The sequence below is a fragment of the Euleptes europaea genome, chromosome 1 (assembly GCF_029931775.1).
Source record: "Euleptes europaea isolate rEulEur1 chromosome 1, rEulEur1.hap1, whole genome shotgun sequence".
NCBI lineage: Eukaryota > Metazoa > Chordata > Lepidosauria > Squamata > Sphaerodactylidae > Euleptes > Euleptes europaea.
In genome coordinates, this window is record NC_079312.1 from 10679619 (window position 1) to 10706533 (window position 26915).

The window sequence follows — 26915 nt, forward strand, 5'->3', positions numbered from 1 at the left end:
ATACAGCTTACGTGGCTCAAAGTGGTAAGCTGCAGTACTGCAGTCCAAGCTCTGCTCAAGCCCTGATTTCGATCCCGGAGGGAGTCAGTTTCAGGTAGCCGGCTCAAGGTTGACTCAGCCTTCCATCCTTCCAAGGTCGGTAAAATGAGTATCCAGCTTGCTGAGGGTAAAGGGAAGATGACTGGGGAAGGCACTGGCAAACCCTCCCGTAAACACAGTCTGCCTAGTAAATGTCGGGATGTGACGTCACCCCATGGGTCAGGAATGACCCAGTGCTTGCACAGGGGACCTTTACCTTTAATTCAACTATGTACACTTTATCTAGGCTGTAACAGGTTCTACAGAGCATGTATCGAGTTCTTTGCAGGAATAAGCTGTTGGAGGAGTATTTAACTCCTACCTGACTTCCTGTCGCATGGACCCCTTGAAGCAGCTCCATTCTGAAAAGAGAAGGTGAGGGCAGAGGGCGCCCCCCCCCAATCTCTCCAACCTAGACCAGAGGGGCATCAGCCATTTTCATTCTTCTCTCCACCGTCTGTGACAGAGACAACGTTGGAAGGAACCATGTTTGCCTTGATCTTGCTTGAATCCTTCTTCAATCACCCCAAATCCCAGGGCTGCTCTTGGGTCAGCCGGTCTCGGGCCAATAGGCTGCTGGCCCACTTAGCTCTGAGCAACCAGCATAAAACCAACAGAGACCTCATCCCACTGACAAAATGTGGGGGCCATTTCAGTCTCCAGCTGGAGTTTCCAAGGTCCCCCTGGGGCCTGGAGATCTGCTATTATAACTCATCTCTCGGCAACAGAGAGCAGTTCCCCTGGAGAAAACGGCTCTTTGGAGGGGGACTTCATGGCCTTACACCCCATTGAAACCCCTCCCCAAACCCCACCCTCCCCAGGCTCATGCCCCAAAAGAAATCTCCAGGAGTTTCCCACCCCGGAGCTGGCAACCCCAGATCCCCACAGCTGAATATTTTTTTCTGACCCTGCTTTTCACAGCAGCTTCCTTGTGCAGAGGGTTAGCAGGCAAGGCCTTTCCAATATTTGCTTATTTCCAAATATAAAAGTTAGGTGAAGGATGTGGCTGCCAACAGGCCTGGAAGAAAACATCCTGTCCCTTTATCAGAGGCTTCATGTGTAGAAATGGGACGCTGAAGCTTTCCCTAGGATGGAGAGAGATCACCTTGCCAGGTAAAGGAGAGGTGTGAAAAGGTCAGGACATTTTCTCTCCAGGCAGTTGGCAACCGCAGGGGAAGGGGGCAGGCAGGGCTTTAAATGCAGCCCACCCACTTCAGTCATCTGTAAGAGGAGAATGGGTGGCTGAAATCTGCCCTGTGAACTCCAGAGCTTTGTAGGGGAAGAGCAGCCGTGCTGGGTGAGACCACAGGACCCTCTGATCCAGCATCCGTTTTCCGACGGGCCCGTCAGACAACCCCCCCGAAGACATGCAAGCAGGGCCACACAGGTCCAATTCCTCCCCTACTATTGGCCCCTAGCAAGGAGGGGCTGTGGCTGAGTGGCAGAGCAGCTGCTTGGCATGCGGAAGTCCCTGGCACCTGCATCAGGTAGACCAAGGGTCTACCTCAGGGAAAGGCAGGTTCATTTCGGGCGGCAAAAAACTGGTTTCCCTCATCTCACTCGCATTCACCCACCTGAATCTCTACGAAAAAGAGGATGACTCTGGCTTTCCATCAGGGCCGCCCCTGACTTGTGATCTACAGAGGTAACGTGGTTGGGACAACCACGTTTCCTTCTTTATGAGTCTGCTTTGCCATAAAGAACACAGCTGTAGGAGGGGAGGACTCGAACCTGCATCCCCGGAGCTCCCTGGTGGGTGTTTCTCCCACCCCCTCCCACTCATGCCTGCATCACCCTCTTGCTGTGTCCTTCCTGTGGGCAACAGTGTGCCGATCTGCGGCTGCATCAGGGCACCCTGGTTGGCCGCTTCCATCTCTGCCGGTCACAGGGATGCCTGTGCCACAATTGGCAGATGCTGACTGCATTTTTGCGGATGCCATTGATACTGCTATGCTCTCCAGACCTTGGCATTGGATGTTTATTTTGATCTCCTCTGCTAGGTCATTGGATATTTATTTTGATCTCCTCTGCTAGGTCATTGGATATTTATTTTGATCTCCTCTGCTAGGTCATTGGATATTTATTTTGATCTCCTCTGCTAGGTCATTGGATATTTATTTTGATCTCCTCTGCTAGGTCATTGGATATTTATTTTGATCTCCTCTGCTAGGTCATTGGATATTTATTTTGATCTCCTCTGCTAGGTCATTGGATATTTATTTTGATCTCCTCTGCTAGGTCATTGGATATTTATTTTGATCTCCTCTGCTAGGTCATTGGATATTTATTTTGATCTCCTCTGCTAGGTCATTGGATATTTATTTTGATCTCCTCTGCTAGGTCATTGGATATTTATTTTGATCTCCTCTGCTAGGTCATTGGATATTTATTTTGATCTCCTCTGCTAGGTCATTGGATATTTATTTTGATCTCCTCTGCTAGGTCATTGGATATTTATTTTGATCTCCTCTGCTAGGTCATTGGATATTTATTTTGATCTCCTCTGCTAGGTATGCACTGAATCCCAACTGGGGCCCCCTCCCCAGCCCCTGACCAACAACGTATCAAGGTTTGAGGTTTAAGCTCGGGTTGCCAACCTCCGAGCGGAGCTTGGAGATCTCCTGGCATTGAACCCCGCTGAGGTCCCTCCCACCCCCAAACCCCACCCTCCTCAGGATCCATCCCCAGATCTCCAGGTAGGTTCCCAACCAGAGCTGGCAACCCTACGCTTTAACATGTCGGTGCTTGGAAAACGGTAGTTCCCAGCAGCAGAACAAAGTGCTGTTAACAACCCCTAAAGATTTATTCACAGTGGGTCGCCGTGTTAGTCTGTCTGCCGTCGGAGAAAAGGGCCAGAGTCCAGTAGCACCTTAAAGAGGTAACTAAAATATTTTCTGGCAGGGTATGAGCTTTCGTGAGCCACAGCTCCCTTCTTCAGATACAGCTAGAATGTGAATCCATCTGTCTTTAATTCACTCTCCTCTACTTAAAGACAGATGGATTCCCATTCTAGCTGTATCTGAAGAAGGGAGCTGTGGCTCACGAAAGCTCACACCCTATCAGAAAATATTTTTGTTAGTCTTTAAGGTGCTACTGGACTCTGGCCCTTTTCTGCTCCTAAAGATTTAGGCAGAAAAGGTCTCTTCCCCGTCGCCTTCTGTCTGTTTTTCAGGATCTGTACAGCCGGCCTCTTCTCGTGCAGTGGGGCCGTCAGAGGAAGCTGCCCCCCAGCCCCAGAAGAGCCAAGAAACCCCCTCTTTCCAAAGACTTCTGTTCTGTTCTTCCTTCTGGGTCTGGTTGTTGCAGGGAACTACATTTCCCACAAGGCCTTGCAAGAAGCATTGAGGTCAACCCTGCCTTTCATTCATGGGGAGGGGGGGGGAGAAGGAAATTTGGGCAACATGGAGTCCCTTAGGGCCTCTCTCCTTTCTGGCTCCCCCCAGCTGGAGGGAGAATCTGGCTTTTGCAGGTCTGCAGGGGAGGTGAGTCGAGGGTTTCATGCAGCAGATCTTGGGCAAGAACAGGGGGAGAGAAGACACCTGCATGGTCGTTTTATCCTCCTTTAATCCCTGTTTTAGCCAGGATCGAACGCATAGTGTGCTGATTGTATTTTCTGTGCATACGCTTTTCTGTGCATACTCTTGTGCATTACTCTTGCTTTTCCTGGTGTCTCCTCAAGAAGATCTCTAAACTGGCAACTGGTCTGAAGTTTTGTGAAGGAGGGGATCTGATTCACACTCCCTGCCTGTCCAGCCTCCGCCTTCCTGGCCTCCCCTAAGTGGGCCATCATTACCATTGCAGAATGTGTGTGTGTAAAGGGCCGTCAAGTCGTAGCCGACTTATGGCGACCCCTTTTTGGGGTTTTCATGGCAAGAGACGAACAGAGGTGGTTTGCCAGTGCCGTCCTCTGCACAGCAACCCTGGTCTTCCTTGGTGGTCTCCCACCCAAATACTAACCAGGGCTGACCCTGCTTAGCTTCTGAGATCTGATGAGATCAGGCTAGCCTGGGCCATCCAGGTCAGGACCACTGCAGAATATTAGAGGGATATTCTGTTGTTTATCTGGGCCAAGAGGTTTCCATCCCCTGGATTTTTGGCACTGGGACTCCCACAGTCATTCTGATGCTAATGCCAATTTCAAGACTCCCAGTTTTCATCTTGTTCTTCTAGATAAGAATAATCCCCCCATTCAATAAATCGTTTGCCGTATGTTAATCTTTGCCTGAAACTGTTTCTGTTGTATGAAATTTTACATCCATTGAGATGATATAGTAGCTTACTTGGAGCTGAAAGGCGTGTTGTACAAACTTTAGTCATTCCACATTGCATAAATATCTGAAAAGATCTCTGAGGCAGCAGGTTTGTGCTGGGTGTTCTTTACCCTGCATCTCTCACCCGCCAAGTCCTGAGGATCACATGGCCTGGGATTGTTAGGGGGGAAAGAGAACAGAAGACAGGATGGCCTTAATTAAGCCAGTTTACGTTTGCAGAGATGGACGCAAGTTTAAGAGTAACACAGAACGCCTCTGCAGAAAATTATGTTTAAAGCAGAAACCTTCTGTGTTATTACAATTTCTGTGTATGTCTGCAGCTACACATGGAAAGTAGTTCTGTTGTTGAACCTATACAGTCAAATAGGGGGGGGTTGTTTGTTTTTTTCCATTTAATTGAACGACAAAGAGAAGCCCAGTTCTTTGCAGTTTTCTAAATTTGTATTTCTTGGAGACTTTCCAAATATTCTATATGTCAGAGGTTGAAAAAAATGAATGCAGTTTCATTGCTGTCGGTCTAATGTATATCATTCTTTTAATCAGTTGACTGGCTAATGGGATTCTTCTTTCTTTCTTGAATGCTCGGGGACAGGAATAGATGATAAACAGGGAAACATTTTCCTTTTTCAGAGATCCGCTGTGTCCTTTGAGGAGGTAGCTGTGGTCTTCACGGAGGAGGAATGGGCTCTGCTGGATCCAGGCCAAAGAAAACTCTTCTGGGAAGTTATGGAGGAAAATTATGAGACTATGGCCTCTCTGGGTAAGGATCTTTTCCCTTTTATTATGAACGCAGAAAAGAAGGGAAGGAATGGCAGCTTCCTTTGGTCCTATTGAATTTCAGGACACACTTCCATTTGCCACAGAGGAAGAAGAAGAAGAGTTGTTTTTTATACGCCAACTTAAGGAAGAATCAGACCAGCTTACAATCACCTTCCCTTCTTTCCCCTCCCCACAACAAACACCCTGTGACTTAGGTGGGGCTGAGAGTGCATGACATGCCCAAGGTCACCCAGCTGGCTTCATGTGTAGGAGTGGGGAAACAAATCCAGTTCACCAGATTAGCCTCTGCCACTCATGTGGAAGGGTGGGGAATCCAACCCAGTTCTCCAGATCAGAGTCCACTGCTCCAAACCACCACTCTTAACCACTGCACCACGCTGGAGATCCCGCACCTGGGGATCCTACAGCCCCTGAAAAAGAAAGCATTAAATACTTAGCATTAAATATTTAGATGCAGTAATGCGTTGATGAAGAGGGCTCTGATTGGGAGAGACAGACGATATCCAGGCTTGTTCCTATAGGAAATCCCTGGTGCTCCTTTTTTGGCCTTTCTATTTTGGCACAGAATGGTTCTCCCACAGTCCTTTGTTTGAGTGGCTGAGGCTGATGGGAGGAGAGAAGGGATGGCCTTGTTGATTTGACTGGGCCAGAGGAGGGGCCCTCTGCTCAGTGGCAGAGCTCCTGCCCTGCATCTCAAAAGTCTGGAGCTCAGGGATGGCACTCGAAAAAGGGTTTAGACAGGAAGGTTTGAGGTTGCAGGGCTGGGAAAGGCCCCTGCCTGAGACCCTCTTGCGGTACCTCCCCTTTGGGGTGGAATCAGCTGGGCTTGCTGGAAAGTTGCAGGCAAAGGGAAAACGAGAGTCATCTGTGAGCACTTCTGTTTTGTGAGAAAGATGGTGAGAGAGGAAAGTGGTATGTGGGAGAAGAGAAGCCAGCAAGAGACACGGCCGCCATGTTCCAGGTGATGTGTATGGATTTAGACGTCAAGTATAGAAACTAGAATAAACTGTGGTAGCCAAAAAAAAAAGCCCCCCACCACCACCATAGGACCCGAGTCAACTTATGGATTCTCAGACTCAGGTCAGATGATGCAGTTCTTCCAATCACCGGGTCACAATGAATAAACCTTCCAGATGACTCAAACCAGTTCTGACCAGAACATTCTCTGAGTGAAGATGAGGGAACTCACACCCCCTCCCAACTTTTCATGGCAGATGATGGGAGGGAGGGCATCTTGGCCATCTTCTGGTCACTAGGGGTGTGTGGGGGAGGTAGTTGAGAATTTCCTGCATTGTGCAGGGGGGTTGGACTTGATGGCCCTGGTGGTCCCTTCCAACTCTATGATTCTATGAATGTCCTTTGAAGCTAACAGCTGGCCTTGAAGCTGCAGGTGTAAGCACTTACTACAAGCTTCTAGGAAACTACAGAGACCAAGAACTTAACAAACAAGAGGGGAGCAATGCAGTCGTCAATAAAGATACTTTCTCCACAGTAGGTTAGGCTAAGAACGTGTGCCAGGCCCAAGGTCAGCCAGCAGTTTTCAGTTGCGTAGTCAGACAGCCTGCCCACTAAACCTATACTTAATTTTTTTCATAGAGTGGAGATTTTCCACCCTCCTGTCTCTGCTACTGGCACTTTCCTGGCTTCTAGTGAGTAACCCTTTGCTTCCCTGGCAAATAGCGGAGGGAAGTTGTAGAGCTAAACTAGGCCAGGATGGTCTGATTCAATTCCTTTTTGGCTCTGCAAGTCGCATCGTCATCCTGAAGCGAGGGGCCAGTTTTGATACATCGGTATGTCTTTTTTGACAAGTTTTGCCTTCCGCCACCAACCGTCACTTTCAAGGCAAAAAGGACTGTGCCAGGGGTGGGGCCTGGGGATTAAGTGGTCCAGGATTTTCCGATTCCTTCCATATTTAACATGGCTTTTTTGGGGAGGGGGGCAGCTTATTGTTACTCTGTCCCCTGTTCCACACTCTTTTCTTCTTGTTCTTGTGGTATAAGCCTTCCCTTCATTGATAAGATGTTCTTAGGGTAGCAAGTGTACAGGCTTTGAGTGGCTGCTGTGAGGTAAGTTTTGTATTAAGCCTGAAGAGAAATCACTGAAGCAGGGTGTTCCAGAAAACAGCAAATATTTATTTATTGGCATACATGTGACACGCAGCGACAAACTATGCAACCTTCTCTTCCACATTTCCAAACACTTCAGGTTTTTTATTCTGTTTGGGTCTTGTTGCAGGGAACTACATTTCCCAGAAGGCCTTGCGAGCACCAGAGAAGTCATCCCTGCCTTTCCTAGGTGTCCATGGGGTAGTTTTTCCACAAGGCCAAGAAGGAAGTGTATGGAATAAGCAGTTCCATGGGACCTCTCTTCTTTCTCATTTCCTCTGGCTGGAGGGAGAATTTGGCTCTTGCACCTCTGCAGGAAAGGTGAGTTGAAGATATTGTCGAAGGCTTTCACGGTCAGAGTTCATTGGTTCTTGTAGGTTATCCGGGCTGTGTTACCGTGGTCTTGGAATTCTCTTTCCTGACGTTTCGCCAGCAGCTGTGGCAGGCATCTTCAGAGTAGTGACTACTCTGAAGATGCCTGCCACAGCTGCTGGCGAAACGTCAGGAAAGAAAATTCCAAGACCACGGTTACACAGCCCGGATAACCTACAAGAACCAGTGAGTTGAAGATTTCATCAACATCATGAAGAGGGGAGGGGAGAGGAAGTCTGTGTGAATGGGAGTGAAAGAGAAAGAGGAGGCGTTGAGAGCAACTTCCCGGGCAAGATCTGTTCTTGGAGGGGGTGATTCTGTTTTCACTCGCTTGAATGTGTTCTGTCCAACCAGCATGGGTTTATTTTATTGTTAATAGCTAGATGGACCCCTGGTCTGATCCAGCCAGGTTCATTGTCTGTTCCTTCTGGCCCCTGTTTGTCATTATGCTTGCAATTTTGCTTTTTGCACGTTCCATAGGCTAGCCCCCAAACAGACGTATGGCCATATTTTACTCCTATCGTGGAAGTATTTTAAGTACCTTCTGTTGCTTTCTGTGGAACGTGATTCCCATGAGCATCATCCTGAAGAAGATCTCTGAATTGGCATCTAGTCTGGAGGTTTGTTTTGTAACAGGCGATCTAATTCCCCCTCCCGGTCTGTGCTGCCCTCCACCTTCCTGACTTCTCGCAAGTCGAAAAATAAGCTATAAAATGGGGAGGCGATGCCATCTATGGAATAGGCTTATTGGTCTCAGCCGTTTACGTATTCCACTCGTCCGAAGACAGAATTTGGCTACTTGGAAGGTTGTCTCCTGGGGAAGTATCTGCGACAAGAAGGGAAACATAAAATTCTTCAGATGTTCCGGGAAAGGTTGACAGAATGGGGACAATATACGGAGATCTAATATCGTTGTGAAAAGGGCAGTGCAGCAAGACATGTTCTGTAGATTCCACTTTTGCAGTTCCACATGGTCATAGTCGTTGGGAAAGAGGAATACGGTGGAATCTGCCATCCAGGAGGGCTAAAGGTAGAATATTGAAATGTGCAAGGGTGAATGACCTCCGGTATTTGGGAATTTCCCAACACACATATTACTAATTTTTCTTCAAGATGTTTATCTTTGCCGTACTCCGTTGCTTTTATGTGAAATCCAAAATCAGTTAGATGATGCAGCAGCTTACTTGTAGTTGAAGGGTGTGTTGTATAAGCTGCATCCATTCCACAATCCACAAATGTCTGGAAAGGTCTCTGAGGCTGTAGGTCTGTGTTGGGTTTTTTGTGTCCTGCATCTCTCAGCCACTGAGCCACAAGGATCACATGGCCTGGGGTAAATAGGCCTTGGGTTCATTAGGAAAAAATCGAAAAAAGGACATGATGGCCTTAATTAGGTCAGTTTATGTTTAGAGAGCTGGAGGCGAGCTTTAGAGTAACACAGAATGCCTCTGCAGACAAAAATGTTCAAAGCAAAAACTGTCTATGTAGACATGTTCTTTGTGTTTCTGGGTTTAAACGTGCAAGATAGTAAACCGTGGTAGAGAGTCAATTAGGGTCTCTTTTTAATATTTGATTGGACTTGGCGAAGAGAAGCCCATTTCTTCAGTTTCCTGAATTTCTTTCTTTGAGACTTTCAGTATATTATACTTGCCAGAGGCTCAAAACACAAATGGAATTTTCCTTGCTCTTGCTTTAATGTATTCGATTCTTTTAATCAACTGAGTTTCTGATGGGATGTTTTTTTCATTCTTGAATGCTTGGGGTAGGAATCGATGATCAACAGGGACATATTTTCCTCTTTCAGAGATCCCCAGTGTCCTTCGAGGATGTAGCTGTGTTCTTCACGGGGGAAGAATGGGCTCTACTGGATCCAGGCCAGAGGAAAATCTACTGGGAAGTGATGAAGGAAAATTACGAGATGGTGGCCTTTCTGGGTAAGGATCTTTTCCCTTTTATTATAAATCTGAAAGAGATGCGAGGAGGTGGCATCTTCCTTTGACCATCTTGAATTTCAGAACAGACGAAACTCCCACATATATTAATATTACAACGCTGGAAAATGAAAATATTACTTATTTCGAAGGCTTTCACGGTCAGAGTTCATCGGTTCTTGTAGGTTGTCCGGGCTGTGTGACCGTGATCTTGCTAGTTTCTTTCCTGACGTTTCGCCAGCAGCTGTGGCAGGCACCTTCAGAGGAGTAACACTGAAGGACAGAGGAGTAACACTGAAGGAGACACTGTCCTTCAGTGTTACTCCTCTGAAGATGCCTGCCACAGCTGCTGGCGAAACGTCAGGAAAGAAACTAGCAAGACTACGGTCACACAGCCCGGACAACCTACAAAAACCGATTACTTATTTCCATTCTGTTTAGAGAAATGTGTTGATAAAGAAGGCTCTGATTGGGAGAGAGGGACAAAATTTCATAGAATCATAGAGTTGGAAGGGACCACCAGGGTCATCTAGTCCAAACCCCTGTACAATGCAGGAAATTCACATCTACCTCCCCACTCACACCCCCAGTGACCCCTACTCCATGCCCAGAAGATGGCCAAGATGCCCTCCCTCTTATGATAGGCCTAAGGTCATAGAATCAGCATTGCTGACAGATGGCCATCTAACCTCTTCCTAAAAACCTCCAGGGAAGGAGAGCTTACCACCTCCCAAGGAAGTCTGTTCTACTGAGCTACCGCTCTAACTGTCAGAAAACTCTTCCTAATGTCTAGACGGAAACTCTTTTGATTTAATTTCAACCTGTTGGTTCTGATCTGACCTGGGGCAACAGAAAACAACTCGCCACCCTCCTCTATATGACAGCCCTTCAAGTACTTGAATATGGTTATCATATCACCTCTCAATCTTCTCCTCTTCAGGCTAAACATACCCATCTCCTTCAACCTTTCCTCATAGGACTTGGTCCCCAAACCCCTTACCATCTTTGTTGTCCTCTGGACACGTTCCAGCTTGTCTACGTCTTTTTTAAATTGCGCTGCCCAAAACTGAACACAGTACTCTAGGTGAGGTCTAACCAGAGCAGAGTACAGCGATACCATCATTTCACGTGATTGCATTTGCCTTTTTAGCTACCGCATCACACTGCTGACTCATGTTCAGTGTTTGGTCTACTAAGACCCCAAGATCCTTTTCACACACACTACTGCTGAGACAAGTCTCCCCCAACCTATAATTTTGCATTTGATTTTTCCTACATAAATGCAGAACTTTACATTTATCTCTGTTGATGTTCATTTTATTAGTTTTAACCCAACTCTCCAACCTGTCATCCTGTATTCTGGCTTTGTCTTCTACCATATTTGCTACCCCTCCCATTTTAGTATCATCTGCAAATTTAATAAACATCCCCTCTGTTCCTTCATCCAAATCATTTATAAAGACGTTGAACAACACAGGGCCCAGGTCTAATCCCTGAGGCACTCCACTAGTCACTTTTCTCCAAGTGGATGAGGAACCATTAACAAGCATTCTTTGGGTGTGATCTGTCAACCAGTTACAGATCCACTTAACAGTAATAGGAACTAAACCACATTTTCCCAATTTGTCTACAAGAATATTATGTGGAACCTTGTCAAAAGCCTTACTGAAATCAAGATAAACTATGTCTATAATATTCCGCTGATCCAGCAAAATAGTAACTTTGTCACACACAAAAAAGGAGATAAGATTAGTCTGACACGACTTATTCTTGAGAAACCCGTGCTGGCTCTTAGTAATCAGATCCATCCTTTCTAAATGCTGAAGGACTGACTGTTTGATGATTTGTTTGAAAACCTTTCCCGGTATAGAAGCTGATGGGTCGGTAGTTACCTGGATCCTCCTTTTTTCCCTTCTTGAAGATGGGACAACATTTGCCCACCTCATATGAACATAAGAAAAGCCCTGCTGGATCAGACCAAGGTCCATCAAGTCCAGAAGTCTGTTCACACAGTGGCCAACCAGGTGCATCTAGAAAGCCCACAAACAAGATGACTGCAGCAGCACCATCCTGCTTGTGTTCCACATCTAGTCCAACCCCCTGCACAATGCAGGAAATTAACAACTACCTCCCCCCACACATCCCCAATGACCCCAACCCTTGCCCGGCAATGCAGGATCCCACAATCAAAGCACTCCCGACAGATGGCCATCTAGCCTCTGCTTAAAGACCTCCAAAGACGGACTCCACCACCCTCCGAGGCAGCACATTCCACCACTGAACAGCCCTCACCGTCAGAAAGTTCTTCCTAATGTTTAGGTTTATATTCAGCATGCTCCTCTGATCATGGAGAGAATGGGTATGCATCATAACTAGTAGCCATGAATACCCCTCTCCTCCATGAACATGTCCACTCCCCTCTTAATGCCTTCCAAGTTGGCAGCCATCGCCACATCCTGGGGCAGGGAGTTCCACAATTTAACTATGCGTTGTGCGAAGTAATACTTGCTTTTATCAGTTTTGAATCTCTCACCCTCCAGCTTCAGCAGATGACCCCGCGTTCTAGTATTATGAGAGAGGGAGAAAAGCTTCTCCCTGTCCACTCTCCCCAAACCATGCATAATTTTATAGACCTTTATCATGTCTCCCCTCAGCCGCCCACTTTCCAAGCTAAACAGCCCTAAGCATTTTAACCTCTCCTCATAGGGCAGTTGCCCTAATCATTTTGGTTGCTCTTTTCTGCACTTTCTCAAGCTCTGTAATATCCTTTTTTAGATGTTGACCAGAACTGTACACAGTATTCCAAGTGTGGTCTCACGATAGATTTGTACAAGGGCAGTATGATATCAGCAGTTTTATTCTCAACTCATCTAATTATGGCCAGCATGGAATTTGCCTTTTTTACAGCAGCCGCACTCTGGGTTGACATCTTCACTGAGCTATCCACTACCACCCCAAGATATCTGTCGCTTGGTTTGTTGCTGCCAGCACAGATCCCATCAGTGTATATGTGAAGGTGGGATATTTTGCCCCAATATGCATCACTTTACACTAGCTCACACTGAATCTAATTTGCCATTTTAATGCCCATTCTTCCAGTTTGTAGAGATCCTTTTGGAGCTCTTAACAGTCCGATTTTGTTTTAACCACCCTAAATAATTTGGCGTCATCTGCAAAATTGGCTACTTCACTGTTCAACCCCAACTCCAGGTCATTGATGAACAGGTTGAAAAGCAGCAGTCCCAACACAGATCCCTGAGGGACCCCACTGCTCACATCCCTCCATTGTGAGAACTGACCATTGATTCCTACTCTCTGTTTCCTATTTTTCAGCCAGCTCTCAATCCATAAGAGAACCTGTCCTCTTATCCCATGACTATGAAGTTTGCTTAGCAGTCTTTGGTGGGGGACTTTGTGTATTTGGATTTCCAAAAGGCTTTTGACAATCTCCACAGGCTTATTGACACTTTCAAAAATCTCTAATAGGTTAGCAAGACAGGACCTACCTTTACAAAAGCCATGTTGGGTTTTGCTCAGCAGTCCTTGCCCTTCTATATGCTAGACAATTCTATCTTTAATTATGCTTTCCATCAATTTACCTGGAACAGACATTAAGCTAACTGGCCAGTAATTTCCTGGGTCCCCCCTGGAACCTTTTTTATAAATGGATGTTACATTGGCCATTCTCCAGTCCTCTGGTATAGAGGCTGATCGAAGGGTCATGTTACATATCTTTGTTAGGAGTTCAGCAATTTCCCATTTGATGAATACCGTCTGGTCCATGTGATTTGTTAGTTTGCAGTTTGTCTAAATGTTCTAGGACCTCCTGCCTTGTTACCACTATTTGCCCTAGTTCCTCATTCTCCCCTCTCCAAAATCTCTGTTCAGGAGAAGGAATCTGCCCTGTATCTTCAACAGTGAAGACAGATGAGAAGAATTCATTTAGTTTCTCAGCAATAGCTTTAGCCTCCTTAAAAAGGTAAAGGTCCCCTGTGCAAGCACCGGGTCATTCTTGACCCGTGGGTTGACGTCACATCCCGACGTTTACTAGGCAGACTGTGTTTAAGGGGTGGTTTGCCAGTGCCTTCCCCAGTCATCTTCCCTTTACCCCCAGCAAGCTGGGTACTCATTTTACCGACCTTGGAAGGATGGAAGGCTGAGTCAACCTTGAGCCAGCTACCTGAAACCAACTTCCGTTGGGCTCAAACTCAGGTTGTGAGCAGAGCTTTGACTGCAGTACTACAGCTTAACACTCTGCGCCACTGGGCTTTTACCTATCCTCCCTTAGTGTTCCTTTATTCCCATTGTCATCCAATGGTCCAACCGCTTCCCTAGCCGGTTTCCTACTCCTAATATACTTAAAGAATTTCTTATTGTTTGTTTTGATGTTTAGCAATATGCCCCTCAAAATATTTTTTTGTATCTCTATCTGTTTGCATTTCCTTTGTGCAAGTTTGTGTTTGCTTTTGTTTGCCTCATTTGGGCAATCCTTCCAGTCTCTGAAGGAAGCCTTTTTTTCTCTAATTGCTTCCTTCACCTTACCCGTTAGCCATGGTGGTGACCTCTTGGACTTATTACTACCTTTCCTGACCTGCGGCATACAAGCTAGCTGAGCCTCTAGTAATGTGGATTTGAGTAACCCCCAAGCCTTTTCCAGAGATTTAACCCTCCTAATTGTTCCTTTCAACTTGCTCTTTACCAGGTTTCTAATTTTAGAGAAGTTATCTCTTTTAAAGTCAAAGGTAATTGTGCGAGATTTCCCAGTCACTTTCCAACTTACGTACAAATTAAATTTGATCCAACAGGCTCAACTACATCCACATCCTGCACTAAGTCACTGGCAGCACCACAGAGTATTAAATCCAGGATTGCCTCCCCGCTGGTTGGGTCTATGACCACCTGTTCGAGGGCACAGTCATTTAGGATGTCTAAAAATTTTCTGTCTTTGGCTTGACTGGAGCAAACATTTATCCAGTCAATATGAGGATAGTTAAAGTCTCCCATTATTACTACTTCATTACCTTTACATGCTTCCCTAATTTCATTCTCCATCTCAAGATCACCCTGAGCTGTTTGGTCAGGGGGCCGATAGAACGTCCCCGGTACTAAATCATCTTTGGGGCCTGAAATTGTCACCCATAAGGATTCTGTGGACAAGTCTTCCCTTTTTATGGTTTCTAGCTTATTTCTAGCTTCCTTGATATACATAGCATCACCCCCCCCCCCAAATACGCTTTTCCCTGTCATTTCTATACAGTTTATAACCAGGGATGGCCTTATCCCACTGGTTTTCCCCTCCACCAGGTTTTTGTAATGCTCACTATATCTATGTTTTCTCTTAAAACCATGCACTCTAACTCCCCCATTTTTGTTTTGAGGCGTCTAGCATTAGCATAGAAACACTGTCTCTTTCGACTTGCCTGGCATGTGCCTTTGGGCATCCTTAAGTGGCTATTCCACTTTTTTTTAAACCATCTCCTTTCATGTCTATGCCATTTTTATGTGGGTAATCTGAAGCAATTTTCCCTTTGTCCTTCTGTCTTCTGGCACCTCACCTGTTCTCCAAGACTTCTTGGACAGAGGCTCAGAAATTACATCTGCAAGTTCTTTGAGTACCCTTGGATGCAATTCATCTGGCTCTGAGGACATTGTTTCATTTTAAGAAACTAGGTGTTTGTGTACCAACCCAATGCCAATCCTAGCCTGGAAATCCTTTCCCTCATCATGTGTTCTGTTTATGACATGTTGAGCAACTTTTCCCTTGCAAGAAAAGACTGAGGAAAAGAAGAAATTGAGGAGGTCTGCCCTCTATTAATCTCTTGTTACAATTTCACTTTCTGGTCCCTGCAATGGGCTTATCTTGTCCTTGTTCTTAATCTTACTCTGTACATAGGAACCCTTTTTTGTTGTTTAGCACCTCTCGCTAGCCTTTAGCTTTCCTAACACTCTCCCTACAAGCACTAGTTATTTGTTTATATTCCGCTTTGGTTATAAGGCCCTCCTTCCACTTCCTAAATGAGCCTTTTTTACTTCTCAAATCTTTAAAATGCTGTTTTTGGAGCCACCCTGGCCTCTTTAGGATCCTCCCATTTTCCCTTCTTGTAGGAATGGTTTGTGATTGCGCCTTCAGTATTTCATCAGCCAGTTCTTCCCTGATGGTGAGAATCAAATCTAAGATAGCAGATCCCCTGGTTTCCCTGTCCCCTTTCTGGAATAGGAAGTTGCCAGCAAGACAATATAGAGCTAAACACAACACCAACCTATGTAATAGGAACAGTAAAACTGAAGTCACATAGAATGGCCACAATACACTTCACAATATCAAAAATGTATTCAACATCCAATCTTATCTATTAACAATCCAATATAATCCTAAATGTGCACAACTACTAATCCTATACATACATATATATATCACAAGACACACAAACCATAACAAGCTCATACCCTGCCAGAAAATATTTTTGTTAGTCTTTAAGGTGCTACTCGACCCTTGCTCTTTTTTATAACAAGCCATAACGCACCAATTACCGTATTTTTCCGTCTATAAGCCCCATGTATAAGACGACCCTTATTTTTTAAAGGGAAACTGAAGGGAAAAAAGGGGTCGCCTTATACATGGGGGCATCTTAAGCTCTCTTTCTCCACCTGTCGGCTGACAGGCGGAGAAAGAGAGCTAGTAGCCAGAGTCTTGTCCCCTGATGCCGGCGCCCAGCATTCAACCCGGTCACCATCACCCCTGACGGGGGCGGTGACCGGTTTGAACGCCCAATGCCAGCAGCCAGGGGACAAGACTCTTCCCCTTGCTCTCTTTCTCCACCTAACAGCCACCTTCCGTGTATGAGATGGCCCCCCCTAATTTTGAAAGGGGAGAGATATAATGTTATCGAAGTTCCTCATAAAGTGGCATTCCAAGAGCACATGAGCTAATGAATCAATAGAGCCAGAAGAGCAAGGACAGGTCAGCATTCCTGCCGGATACCCGTCTGTCACTGTCTCTACTCTAGGCTGCAAGCTATAATGGGGACATTTTTGGTTGTAACATTGAGGTGCACTCTTTGCACCTACTATATATATTATTGGTATTGTGGTTTAGGCTGTGTACCACAATTGAAACATCTGGACCAGCAAGGCAAGTCAGGAATTTATTGGATCTTGCATTTTTAGCAGAGTTGGACTTCCAACAGATATCCAGTTAATTAAAGTCTCCCATGACCACCGTGTCCCGTCTCTTTGGGAACTTTGTAATCTGGTCTAGGAGTGTCTCATCCAAGTCCTCTGCCTGGTTTGGTGGTCGATAGCAGACCTCCACCATAATATCACAATTATTTTTTACTCCTTTTATTTTATTTTTGCCCATAGACTCATCTGAACTACCATGCTCAGATTCAGGTATTTCTTCACAAGTATGCACATCTTTGGCATACAATGCTACTCCTCCCCCCTTCCTTATCTGTCTGTCCCTTTTAAACAAGTTGTACCCCTCAATCTTAATATTCAAATCGTGAGTGATATCCCGCTAAGTTTCAGTAATGCCAGTTAGGTCAAAACTGTCTTCCTGTATTAGGGCTTCAAGTTCTTCCTGCTCGTTTCCTATACTCTGTGCATTAGTGTACAGACATCAGAATCCATGGTTTATGTGCTGGGCCTGGCCCAGGGGAATCCTCCCTGAAAGGCCAAAGCAGCCCTCAAATGGGTACTGTTGCCTTACTCTGCCTCAAACATACAGAAACCAAGGCTTGAAGGCTGACAATATTGTGTTGTGGCCTAGCAATGCCACTGAAGGCATTTGTTTTTTATGTTACAGGCACTGCTTCTATTGCATGGTGTTATAACTGCCCATTGTACTTTCCCCCCAGATTTGCTGCAAGCCGGGGTCAAATTCGTTTTTTAGAAATGTCATTTCAGTAACATTCAAGATTTAAAAAACCAGATTTCTTTCCCTATTCTTTTTCTGTGTGTTCTCTGACTAAACACCAAAACAAACAAACATATTAACCTTAATGTGGTCTCAAGCACCTTTCTGCAACAGAAACAAGTATCCCCCTATCCCCGTGTTGGCGAACCTATGGCACGGGTGCCACTTCCGGCACGCGTAGCCCTTTCTGCCGGCACTCACTGTTCCTCCAAGCCGCTGGCCTTTCCGGCTCTGCCCCACCCCGGATGGGGGAGGCTGTAGCCCAGGGGTGGGGAACCTCCGACATCATTGGCTGTGGCCCCCAGACTCTCCCACAGAAGCTGCCGCCATTGCCGCCGCTGGAGCGTGCGCAGCCGGCCAGGCGGGTGGGAGAGCGGGGAACAGAAGCCGAGCGCTCACACTCGGCATGGCCGGCGGCTTCTTCGGCGCCCTCTGGGCCTGTGCGGGCGGAGGGGCATGGCTGGTCGGTGGGTGCGAAGGAGGCGCCCTCTGCCCCACCCTGCTCGCCTCTCACAAGCCTGCCGCCGAGCCCCACCGAGTGGCAAATCCAAGACAAAACCTCCCATGCATAAATGGCCTCTTTCTTTTTCTGTCTCCCTCTGTCCTTTTCTTTCTCTCCCTTGCTCCATTTCTTTCTCCCTTTCTCTCTCTTTTTCTTTCTTTCTCTCCCTCCCTTCCTTCCCTTTCCCCCTCCCTTCCCTTCTTTCCTTCCTTCTTTCCCTCCAGCGGCTTCTCCGGCACCCTCTGGGTCTGTGCGGGCGGAGGGGCGTGTAGTCCTATTCCACCTTTGAAGTGCCCACAAGCTATCCTCCAAACACCTTTCCATTTGTCTTGATATGTAGAGAGAAAACACTAAGGAACTAGTTGCCAATCTCCAGGTACTAGCTGGAGATCTGCTATTACAGGTGATCTCCAACCAATAGAGATCAGTTCCCCTGGAAAAAATTGCCACTTTGGCAATTGGACTCTATGGCACTGAAGTCCTTCCCCAAACCCCGCCCTCCTCAGGCGCCACCCCAAAAACCTCCCACTCATGGCGAAGAGGAACTTGGCAACTCTAGCCTCTCCCTCTGGGCCCCCTCTGGGGGTGGTATTCAGGTTAAATTGCCGCATTGGCACTCGGCGATAAATAAGTGGGTTTTTGGTTGCAGTTTGGGCACTCGGTCTCTAAAAGGTTCGCCATCACTGCCCTATCCTTTGGTCACCCATTTCTCCTTTTCCAAGACATCCTAGCTTGTGGGTAAATATTGCTAAAGTTTTTTCAGGCCCCACACTTTCATTGTAGAAAAACCCATTGACCACTGACTGTACCTGCTAACTGTTATTAATATTTTTTCATTCTTATTTGATATCTGCCTTTCTTTTGCAGTTGCAGATGTGAGGGAGATGATGTGTGAGAAGGAATCTGGAAGGATAGTTGTGGAAAAAGACAATGATCAGCAGGTGGAAGAAAAATCTAGGGATCAAGCAGTTCCAAAGCGAGGCTGCAGAAAGAAAAGGGAAGCAATACAGAAGCCATATAAATGCTTGGAGTGTGGAAAATGTTTCTCTCATAATAGCAACTTAACTAAACATCGAAGGGTTCACACAAGAGACAAGCTATATAAATGCTTGGAGTGTGGAAAGTGCTTCTCTCTAAATAGCTACCTAACTAAACATCAAAGGGTTCACACAGGAGAGAAGCCATATAAATGCTTGGAATGTGGGAAGTGCTTCACTCTAAATAGCTACCTAACTCAACATCAGAAGAGTCACATAGGTGAGAAGCCATATAAATGCTTAGTGTGTGGAAAGTGCTTCTCTTGCAATGACTACCTAACTAATCATCAAAGGGTTCACACAGGGGAGAAGCCATATAAATGCTTGGAGTGTGGAAAGTGCTTCTCTCATAATAACAACCTAACTAAACATAAAAAGATTCATACAAGGGCGAAGCCATATAAATGCTTGGAGTGTGGAAAGTGCTTCTTTTGGAATTTCGACCTTACTGCACATCAGAGGGTCCACACAGGGGAGAAGCCATATCAGTGCTTGGAGTGTGGAAAGTGCTTCTCTCGGAATGAGTCCCTAACTAGACATAGAAAGGTTCACACAGGGGAGAAGCCATATAAATGCTTGGAGTGTGGAAAGGGCTTCTCTCGGAATGCCTTCGTAACTAGACATCAAAAGGTTCACACAGGGGTGAAGCCATATAAAGGGTTGGAGTGTGGAAAGGGGTTCAATCAGAGTCGAAGTGTTACCTTACAGCACAAGATTCACATGGGCAAAGAGCCAACCGATCACATGGGCAAGAAACTTATCTGTTTACCCCCTTTTCCCTTTCCCATATCCTTTTTAATTTTGTACCCTAAACCCCCCCAATAAAAACTTCTTTTTTTAACCAACTTATTTTTCTCTAAAACCCTCTTACATTTCTCTGTAAAATCCTGTTTTGTTAATGGGTAATTCACCAAGGCGGTGAGATAGCTTAATACCTCACATTACCTCTTATAAAATGCAGGGCCATAATTTTCCAGCGGGAAGTTAGAATAATTTGAAACGGTGTCATATTGTCTATTAAATTTCATGGAGGGCCGGTCTACCAAGGAGTCTCCATGTTCAGAGGCATTTGAATACCAGTGCCAGGAACAATGAAAAAAATTGATTGTGGAATTAAAAGGGACAGGAAGATACAAAATAAACAAGAAGATATTGGGAGAGTCTTTACTGACTATTACCTTATATGCAAAGGACCATCTGAAAGAACAAGGACTCTCAATATTTTTTGAATGCCCACTTACCAAAACTTTCTTTCAAAGATCAGGAAACCTAAATCAAAACCATAAATGATACAAACATTCCACAGTAGGGCCCTTGTTTCAGCATGCTAAACACCATAGTATATAAACCACAGTGCCTAATAATTTATCCAAGTAACTTTGTGAAACATTTAGTACAGTGCACCTGTATTGCCCACGTAGAAAGCCCTCTTAAATAATCCAGTATTGCATAGTTGGCAGAAAGCCAGGAGAGTGGAGCCTTCCTGACCTCCTCGGGTAGGCCGTTCCACAATCAATGCAGTTACACTGTTCAGATGGCACTGAGTTCTAATTCTGAAATTCCATCCTCTGCGTGGTTTGACAAACTGTGTCGGATACTATCTTGAGCATTGTTTCTCATTTTTGTAATCCTCAGATCCTTGCTCCACCCCTCTTCCCTTTGATCTCATAGACTTGTGTAAATCAGGTGTGTGGTTTTTGCTGTGTATGTGTGCACGATCCAAGTTAATTTCAATAAAATACCTTAAAATTTATACGCTTCTTTATTGACAGTCTTCCTGCTGGTGTGCCCATCACCATGAAATTCCATTAAAATATCCTGCACCCCAAACCTCATGCTAAACTACATTTCCACAATATAATTCCCCCACTAAAAGGATTAATTGGGGTAAGAAGACGACGACGAAGACTTGGTTTTTATATGCCAATTCCCCCAACAAAAAGGAGAATATCTAATTGGGGTAAGAAGAAGACAAAGAAGAGTTGGTTTTATATGCCAATTTTCTCTACCCTTTAAAGAGAATCAAACTGGCTTACAACTTCCTTCCCTGTCCCCACAACAGACACCTTGTGAGGCAGGTGAGGCTGAGAGAGCTCTAAGAGAACTGTGACTAGCCCAAGGTCACCCAGCTGGCTTCATGTGTTGGAGGGGGGAAACCAACCCAGTTCACCAGATTAGAGTCCGCTGCTTATGTAGAGGAGTGGCGAATCAAACCCACTTCTCCAGTTTAGAGTCCATCGCTCCTAACCAATGTGCCACGTTGGCTCTCCCTAGGCTGATCCTCCACTAAGCAGGGGGTTGGACTAGATGGCCGGTATGGCCCCTTCCAGCTCTGTGATTCTAAATGTCCCAAAATGTGCTTTATGAGGCACGGAGCCCAGAAGCTGCAACCCGAGAGAAAGCAATTGGTGAGAAACCTACAAGTTACTAGTAGATGAACTCTGGCACAAAAGTGGAAAAAAAGAAGCTTCCTGACTAAAATGTCTGGTTCTTCCCTTAAGCTCTCTTTCTCCGCCTGTCGGCTGACAGGCAAAGAAAGAGAGCTAGTAGCCAGAGTCTTGTCCCCTGGTGAGAAACCTAGGTACTACTAGATGAACTCTGGCCTTTCCAATATTTGCTTATTTACCGATACAAAAGTTAGGTGAAGGGTGTGGTTGCCAACCTTCGGGTGGGAATTAGAATTCAAAGAGGACACCCTCCAAGCTGAAGCTCCAAGGATACTAAGGACAAGACAGCACCGATGGATAAGTGGTATAGGTAGTATAGGTAACTATAGGTCGTTCAACAATATAATACACAACGTTCTACAATAAAGCCTTCCCCAAATGATCTCAAGCGTGATGATTTTGAAAAAAAATATTTTGAAATAATCACACTTGAGATCGTTGTTTTGAGGAGGCTTTATTGTAGAACGTTGTGTATTATATTGTTGAACGACCTATACTTCCCTGGTATACTACTTAGCCATCGGTGCTGTCTTGTTCTTAGTAACCTTCAGGTGGGGCCTGGAGATCCCCCACTATGACAACCTGAGCTCCAGGCGGCAGAGGTCGGTTCCCCTGGAGAGGATGGCTGCTGTGGGAGGTGGGGGGCTCTGCGGCACTGAAGTCCAGAGGAGGTCCCTGTCCTCCCCATCCTCCAGCCCCAAACCTCCAGAAATGTCCCCATCCACAGCTGCCCTTTTAACCCCTGTCCTCGGAACAGGGCGCTTCCCAGCAGCAGAACAAAGTGCTGTTAACAAACCCTAAAGATTTGGGCAGAAGAGGTTTCTCCTTCCCCATCGCCTTCTGCTCTTTCAGCATCTCTCCAGCTAGTCAGAAGAAGCGGCCCCCCCACCCCCCACCCCCTCCCAGCCCCAGGAGAGCCAAGAAACCCCCTCTTTCCAAAGACTTCTGTTCCTCCCTCTGGGTCTGGTTGTCGAAGGGAACTACATTTCCCACAAGGCCTTGCGCGCGCCATTGATCTCAGCCCTGCCTTTCCCACGTGTTGGACGGGGCGGCTCTTCTCAGAGAGGGAGAAGGACCATTGTGGGCAATGGAGCCCCTGGGGGTCTCTCCTCTTTCTGGCTCCCCCCGGCCGGAGGGAGGACCTGGCTTTTGCACGTCTGCAGGGGAGGTGAGTCAGTGGAGGGTTTCATGCAGCAAAGTTCTTGGGCAAGGAGAGGGGGAGAGAAGACACGTGTGAAGCGGAGGGGAAAGAGGGGGGCGGAAGGGAGGAAGTTTTCTCTGCAACCAGCCAGGGCTGCCTTTGTTCTTAAAGGCCCAACGGACCCCTGATCGGATCCACCGGGGTTAGTGGCCTGTTGGTGGCTCGATGCCCTGGTGTGTCACGGCCATATGCTGCTATTTGTATTTTCTGTGCCTACTCTTGCTTTCTCTGGTGTAGGATCCCAATGAGCACCATCCTCAAGATCATCTCTGGACTGGCAACCGGTCTGAAGCTTTGTAAAGGTCGGAGGGGGATCTGATTCAGGCTCCCTGCCTGTCCGGCCTCCGCCTTCCTGGCCTCCCCTGAGTTGACCATCACTCTCGTTGCAAAATATTAGAGGGATTTTCTGTTGTTCATCTGGGCCAAGAGGTTTCCATCCCCTGGACTTTGGGCCCTGGGACTCCCACAGTCATTCCGACGCTGGTGCCAATTTTGAGTCTCCCAGTTTTCCTCTTGTTGTTCTAGATAAGAATAATCCCCCCATTCAGGAAATCTCCTGCCATGTATAAATCTTTGCCCGAAACAGTTTCTGTTGTATGAAATTCTACATTTACTGAGACGATGCAGTAGTTTACTTCCAGTTTAAAGGCGTTTAAAGACTGCAGTCATTCCACAGAGCATAAATCTCTGAAAAGATCTCTGAGGTTTGTGCTGGGTGTTCTTGACCCTGAACGTCTCACCCGCCAAGCCCTGAGGATCCCACGGCCTCGGATCGTTAGGGGGGAAAGAGAGCAAAAGACAGGATGGCCGTAATTAGTCCAGTTTTTGTTTGTAGAGCTGGACACAAGTTTAAGAGTAACACAGAAAGCCTCTGCAGAAACTTTTGTTTAAAGCAGAGTCCTTCTGTGGAATTACAGTTTCTGTGTATGTCTGCGGTTACACATGCAAAGTAGTTCGGTTGTTGAACCCGCTACACAGTCAAATGGGGAGGGTTGTTTTTTTCTCTTCATTTTTTCATTTAATTGAACTTGACAAATCAATGTTAAACTGGGCCATCTTTTCCTCTTTCAGAGATCTGCAGTGACCTTGGAGGAGGTAGCCGTGTTCTTCACAGAGGAGGAATGGGCTCTGTTGGATCCAGGCCAAAGAGAACTCTTCTGGGAAGTTATGGAGGAAAATTACGAGACCCTGGCCTCTCTGGGTAAGGATTGCTTCCCTTTCATTATGAACACAGAAGAGAAGGGAGTGGGTAGCATCTTCCTTTGACTCTCTTGAACTTCAGGACACATTTCCATTTGCCCCAGAGGAAAGAATGGAGATCCCGCACCTGGGGATCTTAACAGCACCTGAAAAAGAAAGCACTAAATACTTAGATGCTGTAAAGAGCAGTCTGTTGGTGAAGAGGGCTCTGATTGGCAGTCTTGGTCCTGCTAGCAAATCCCTGGGGCTACTTTTTTGGCCTTTCTATTTTGGTGCAGAGTGGTTCTTCCACAGTCCTTTGTTTGAGGCTGATGGGAGGAGAGGAGGAATGGCCTTGTTGATTGGACGAGGCCAGAGCAGGGGCCCTCGCTCACTGGCAGAGCTCCTGTCCTGCACCTCAAAAGTCCGGAGTTCAATGATGGCAGGAAGGTTTTGTGTTGCAGGGCTGGGAAAGGTCCCCTGCTTGAGACCCTCCTGAGGCCCCAGTCCTTGGAGTGGAATCGGCTGGGTTTGATGGAAAGTTGCAGGCAGAATGTGGGCAGAGGGAAAACGAGAGTCATCTGTGAGCAGGTCTGTTTTGTGAGAGGGATGGTGAGGGAGGACGGTGGTATGTGGGAGAAGAGAAGCCAAGCAAGAGACACAGCAGCCAGGGTCCAGGTGATGCGTATGGATTTGTAAGTCAAGTGCTTCTCTTCCTAATGTTCTGATCTTCTTTGTCAAGCTTAGAGGAGTCTCAGGGGGAGCCAAGCCAGGCACGGATCAGGCCCATCATTTAATATTGCTAACAGAGACCAAGATGGATGGGTAGGGGGGAATCCTTTCTCTCCTCTCTGCTCTGCAATTGGAATATTTTTCTGGACGTTCGGAAGAACAAGGAGGTGAATTTTGGCCTCCCAAGATCATCCTAAAGCTGATGGCCAAGTTTCCTGCGGGGGTCTGACTGCCACAAAAATAATGACAGGCAGGTCCCTTTATTAATATAGACTAGACCCCGCCTGCTCCCTCCCCTCACCAACCCCAAAGCTTGCTGCACTCGCAGTATTTTTTCATAAAGGAAAGACCCCTGCGCCCTCTGTGGGTTAACACCTGAAGTTCTGTTTAGCCATATTGTTGCCTATATTGGGAAGTATTTTCAGTACAATCCCTTCCTCAAGATCTTTGCTGCTTCCCATACAGGATGATTCCAATGTCAATCATGTGCCAGTAGACCACTGGCAAGGTCATCTTGGCCCAGGTGACCTCCAGGAACCCCCGGCCCCTTCCTGTTTCCTGGTATTATGTACGATAGCCCACCCCTTCTCGCTCCGCTTCCCATCGTCCGCTGCAATTGCTGTGTCCTATTGGTAGATGCATGCTCGTGATATTTAATGGTAGTTGCCTAGGGATGCCATCCTCTAGGTGGGGCCTGGAGATCACCCTGAATTACAAGTGATCCCCACACTACACCGATCACTATCTCTGGAGAAAATGGCTCCTGCGAACGATCAGCTCTAGGTCCTTATCCCCTGCTGAGGCCCATTCCCTGCCCTAACTCCACCCTCCCTAGGCTGCACCCCCAAATCTCCAGGAATTTCTGGGGTTTACAAGCCTAGCTCTGCCTTCTGACAAAAGGTTTGTGGCAATGATGTACAAAGGAAAAGCCTCGGGGATCAAACTGGCAAACTTTCCTGGGAAACTGTAGGTCAAATTAGATTTAGAAGAAATGTCCTACTGCCTTTCCTCCTTGTGGTTACCCAAAGTGGCTTAATTTGTTGCTTTATCCACTTTATCTTCACTACAACCCTGTGAGGTAGGTTAGGCTGAGAACTCCAGCCAGCAGTTTCCATTTGCATCGTGGCCATTTGGCCCTGTACCTCCGAGACCCTCGTCAGACTGTCTGCCCACTAAACCTGTACTCCACTTTTGTCATAGAGTGGAGATTTTACACCCTCCTGTCTTTGCTACTGGCACTTTCCTGGCTTCTCATGAGTAACTCTGCTTCCCTGGCAAATAGCGGAGGGATGTCGTAGAGCTAATCTAGGCCAGGATGGTCTGATTCAATTCCTTTTTGGCTCTGCAAGTCGTATTGTCATTCTGAAGCGAGTGGCCAGTTTTGAGACATCTGGCTATCTTTTTTGACAAGTTTTGCCTTCCGCCACCAACCATCACTTTCAAGGCAAAAAGGACTGGGCCAGGGGTGGGGTCTGGGGATTAAGTGGTCCAGGATGTTCCCGATTCCTTCCCTGTTTGACATGGCTTTTTGGGGTGGGTGGAGCAGCTCGTTATTATTTTATCCTCTTTTCTACACTCTTTTCTTCCTGTTGTTGTGGTATAAGCCTTCCCCTCAGTGACAAGATGTTCTTAGGGTAGGAAGTATACAGGGTTTGGGTCACTGCTGTGAAGTATGTTTTGTACTGAGCCTGAAGAGGACAGAGATCACTGAAGCAGGGGGTTTCAGAAAACAGCAAATATTGATTTATTGGTATATATGTGAAGCTGCCCACACAGTGACAAATGAACAATGAAAATTTCTCTTCCATGTTCCCAGATACTGTAGGTTTTTTTCATTCTGTTTGGTCTTGTTGCAGGGAACCGCATTACCCAGAACGCCTTGCTAGCACCAGAGACGTCAACCCTGCCTTTCCCAGGTGTTCATGGGGTGGTTTTTCCGCGCGGCCAAGAAGGAAGTGTATGGAATAAGCAGTTCCACGGGGCCTCTCTTCTTTCTCATTTCCTCCGGCTGGAGGGAGAATTTAGCTCTTGCACCTCTGCAGGAAAGGTGAGTTGAGGATTTCATCAACATCATGAAGAGAGGAGGGGAGAGAGAGAGTCTGTGTGAATGGGAGTGAAAGAGAAAGAGGAGGTGTTGAGAGCAGCTTCCCGGGCATGATCTGTGTTTGGGGAGGGTGATTCTGTTTTCACTCGCTTGAAAGTGTTCCATCCAACCAGCATGGGTTTATTTTATTGTTAATAGCTAGATGGACCCCTGGACTGATCCAGCCGGGTTCATTGTCTATTCCTTCTGGCCCCTTTTTGTCATTATGCTTGCAATTTTGCTTTTTGCACGTTCCACAGGCTAACCCCCAAACAGACGTAT

The 26915-nt window shown here is 46.5% G+C and overlaps 1 protein-coding gene across 1 annotated transcript in view; it reads left to right on the plus strand.

Moving 5' to 3' along the window:
* Positions 1–8576: 8576 nt before the first annotated feature.
* LOC130491071 (zinc finger protein 493-like) overlaps positions 8577–26915 on the plus strand; it is a 67603-nt gene continuing 49264 nt past the window's right edge. Inside the window, exons 1-4 of the mRNA XM_056864833.1 lie at positions 8577–8636; positions 9408–9537; positions 18822–18930; positions 19012–19621. Coding sequence (XP_056720811.1) covers positions 8577–8636; positions 9408–9537; positions 18822–18930; positions 19012–19621 — 909 coding nt within the window. The remainder of the gene's footprint in view (positions 8637–9407; positions 9538–18821; positions 18931–19011; positions 19622–26915) is intronic.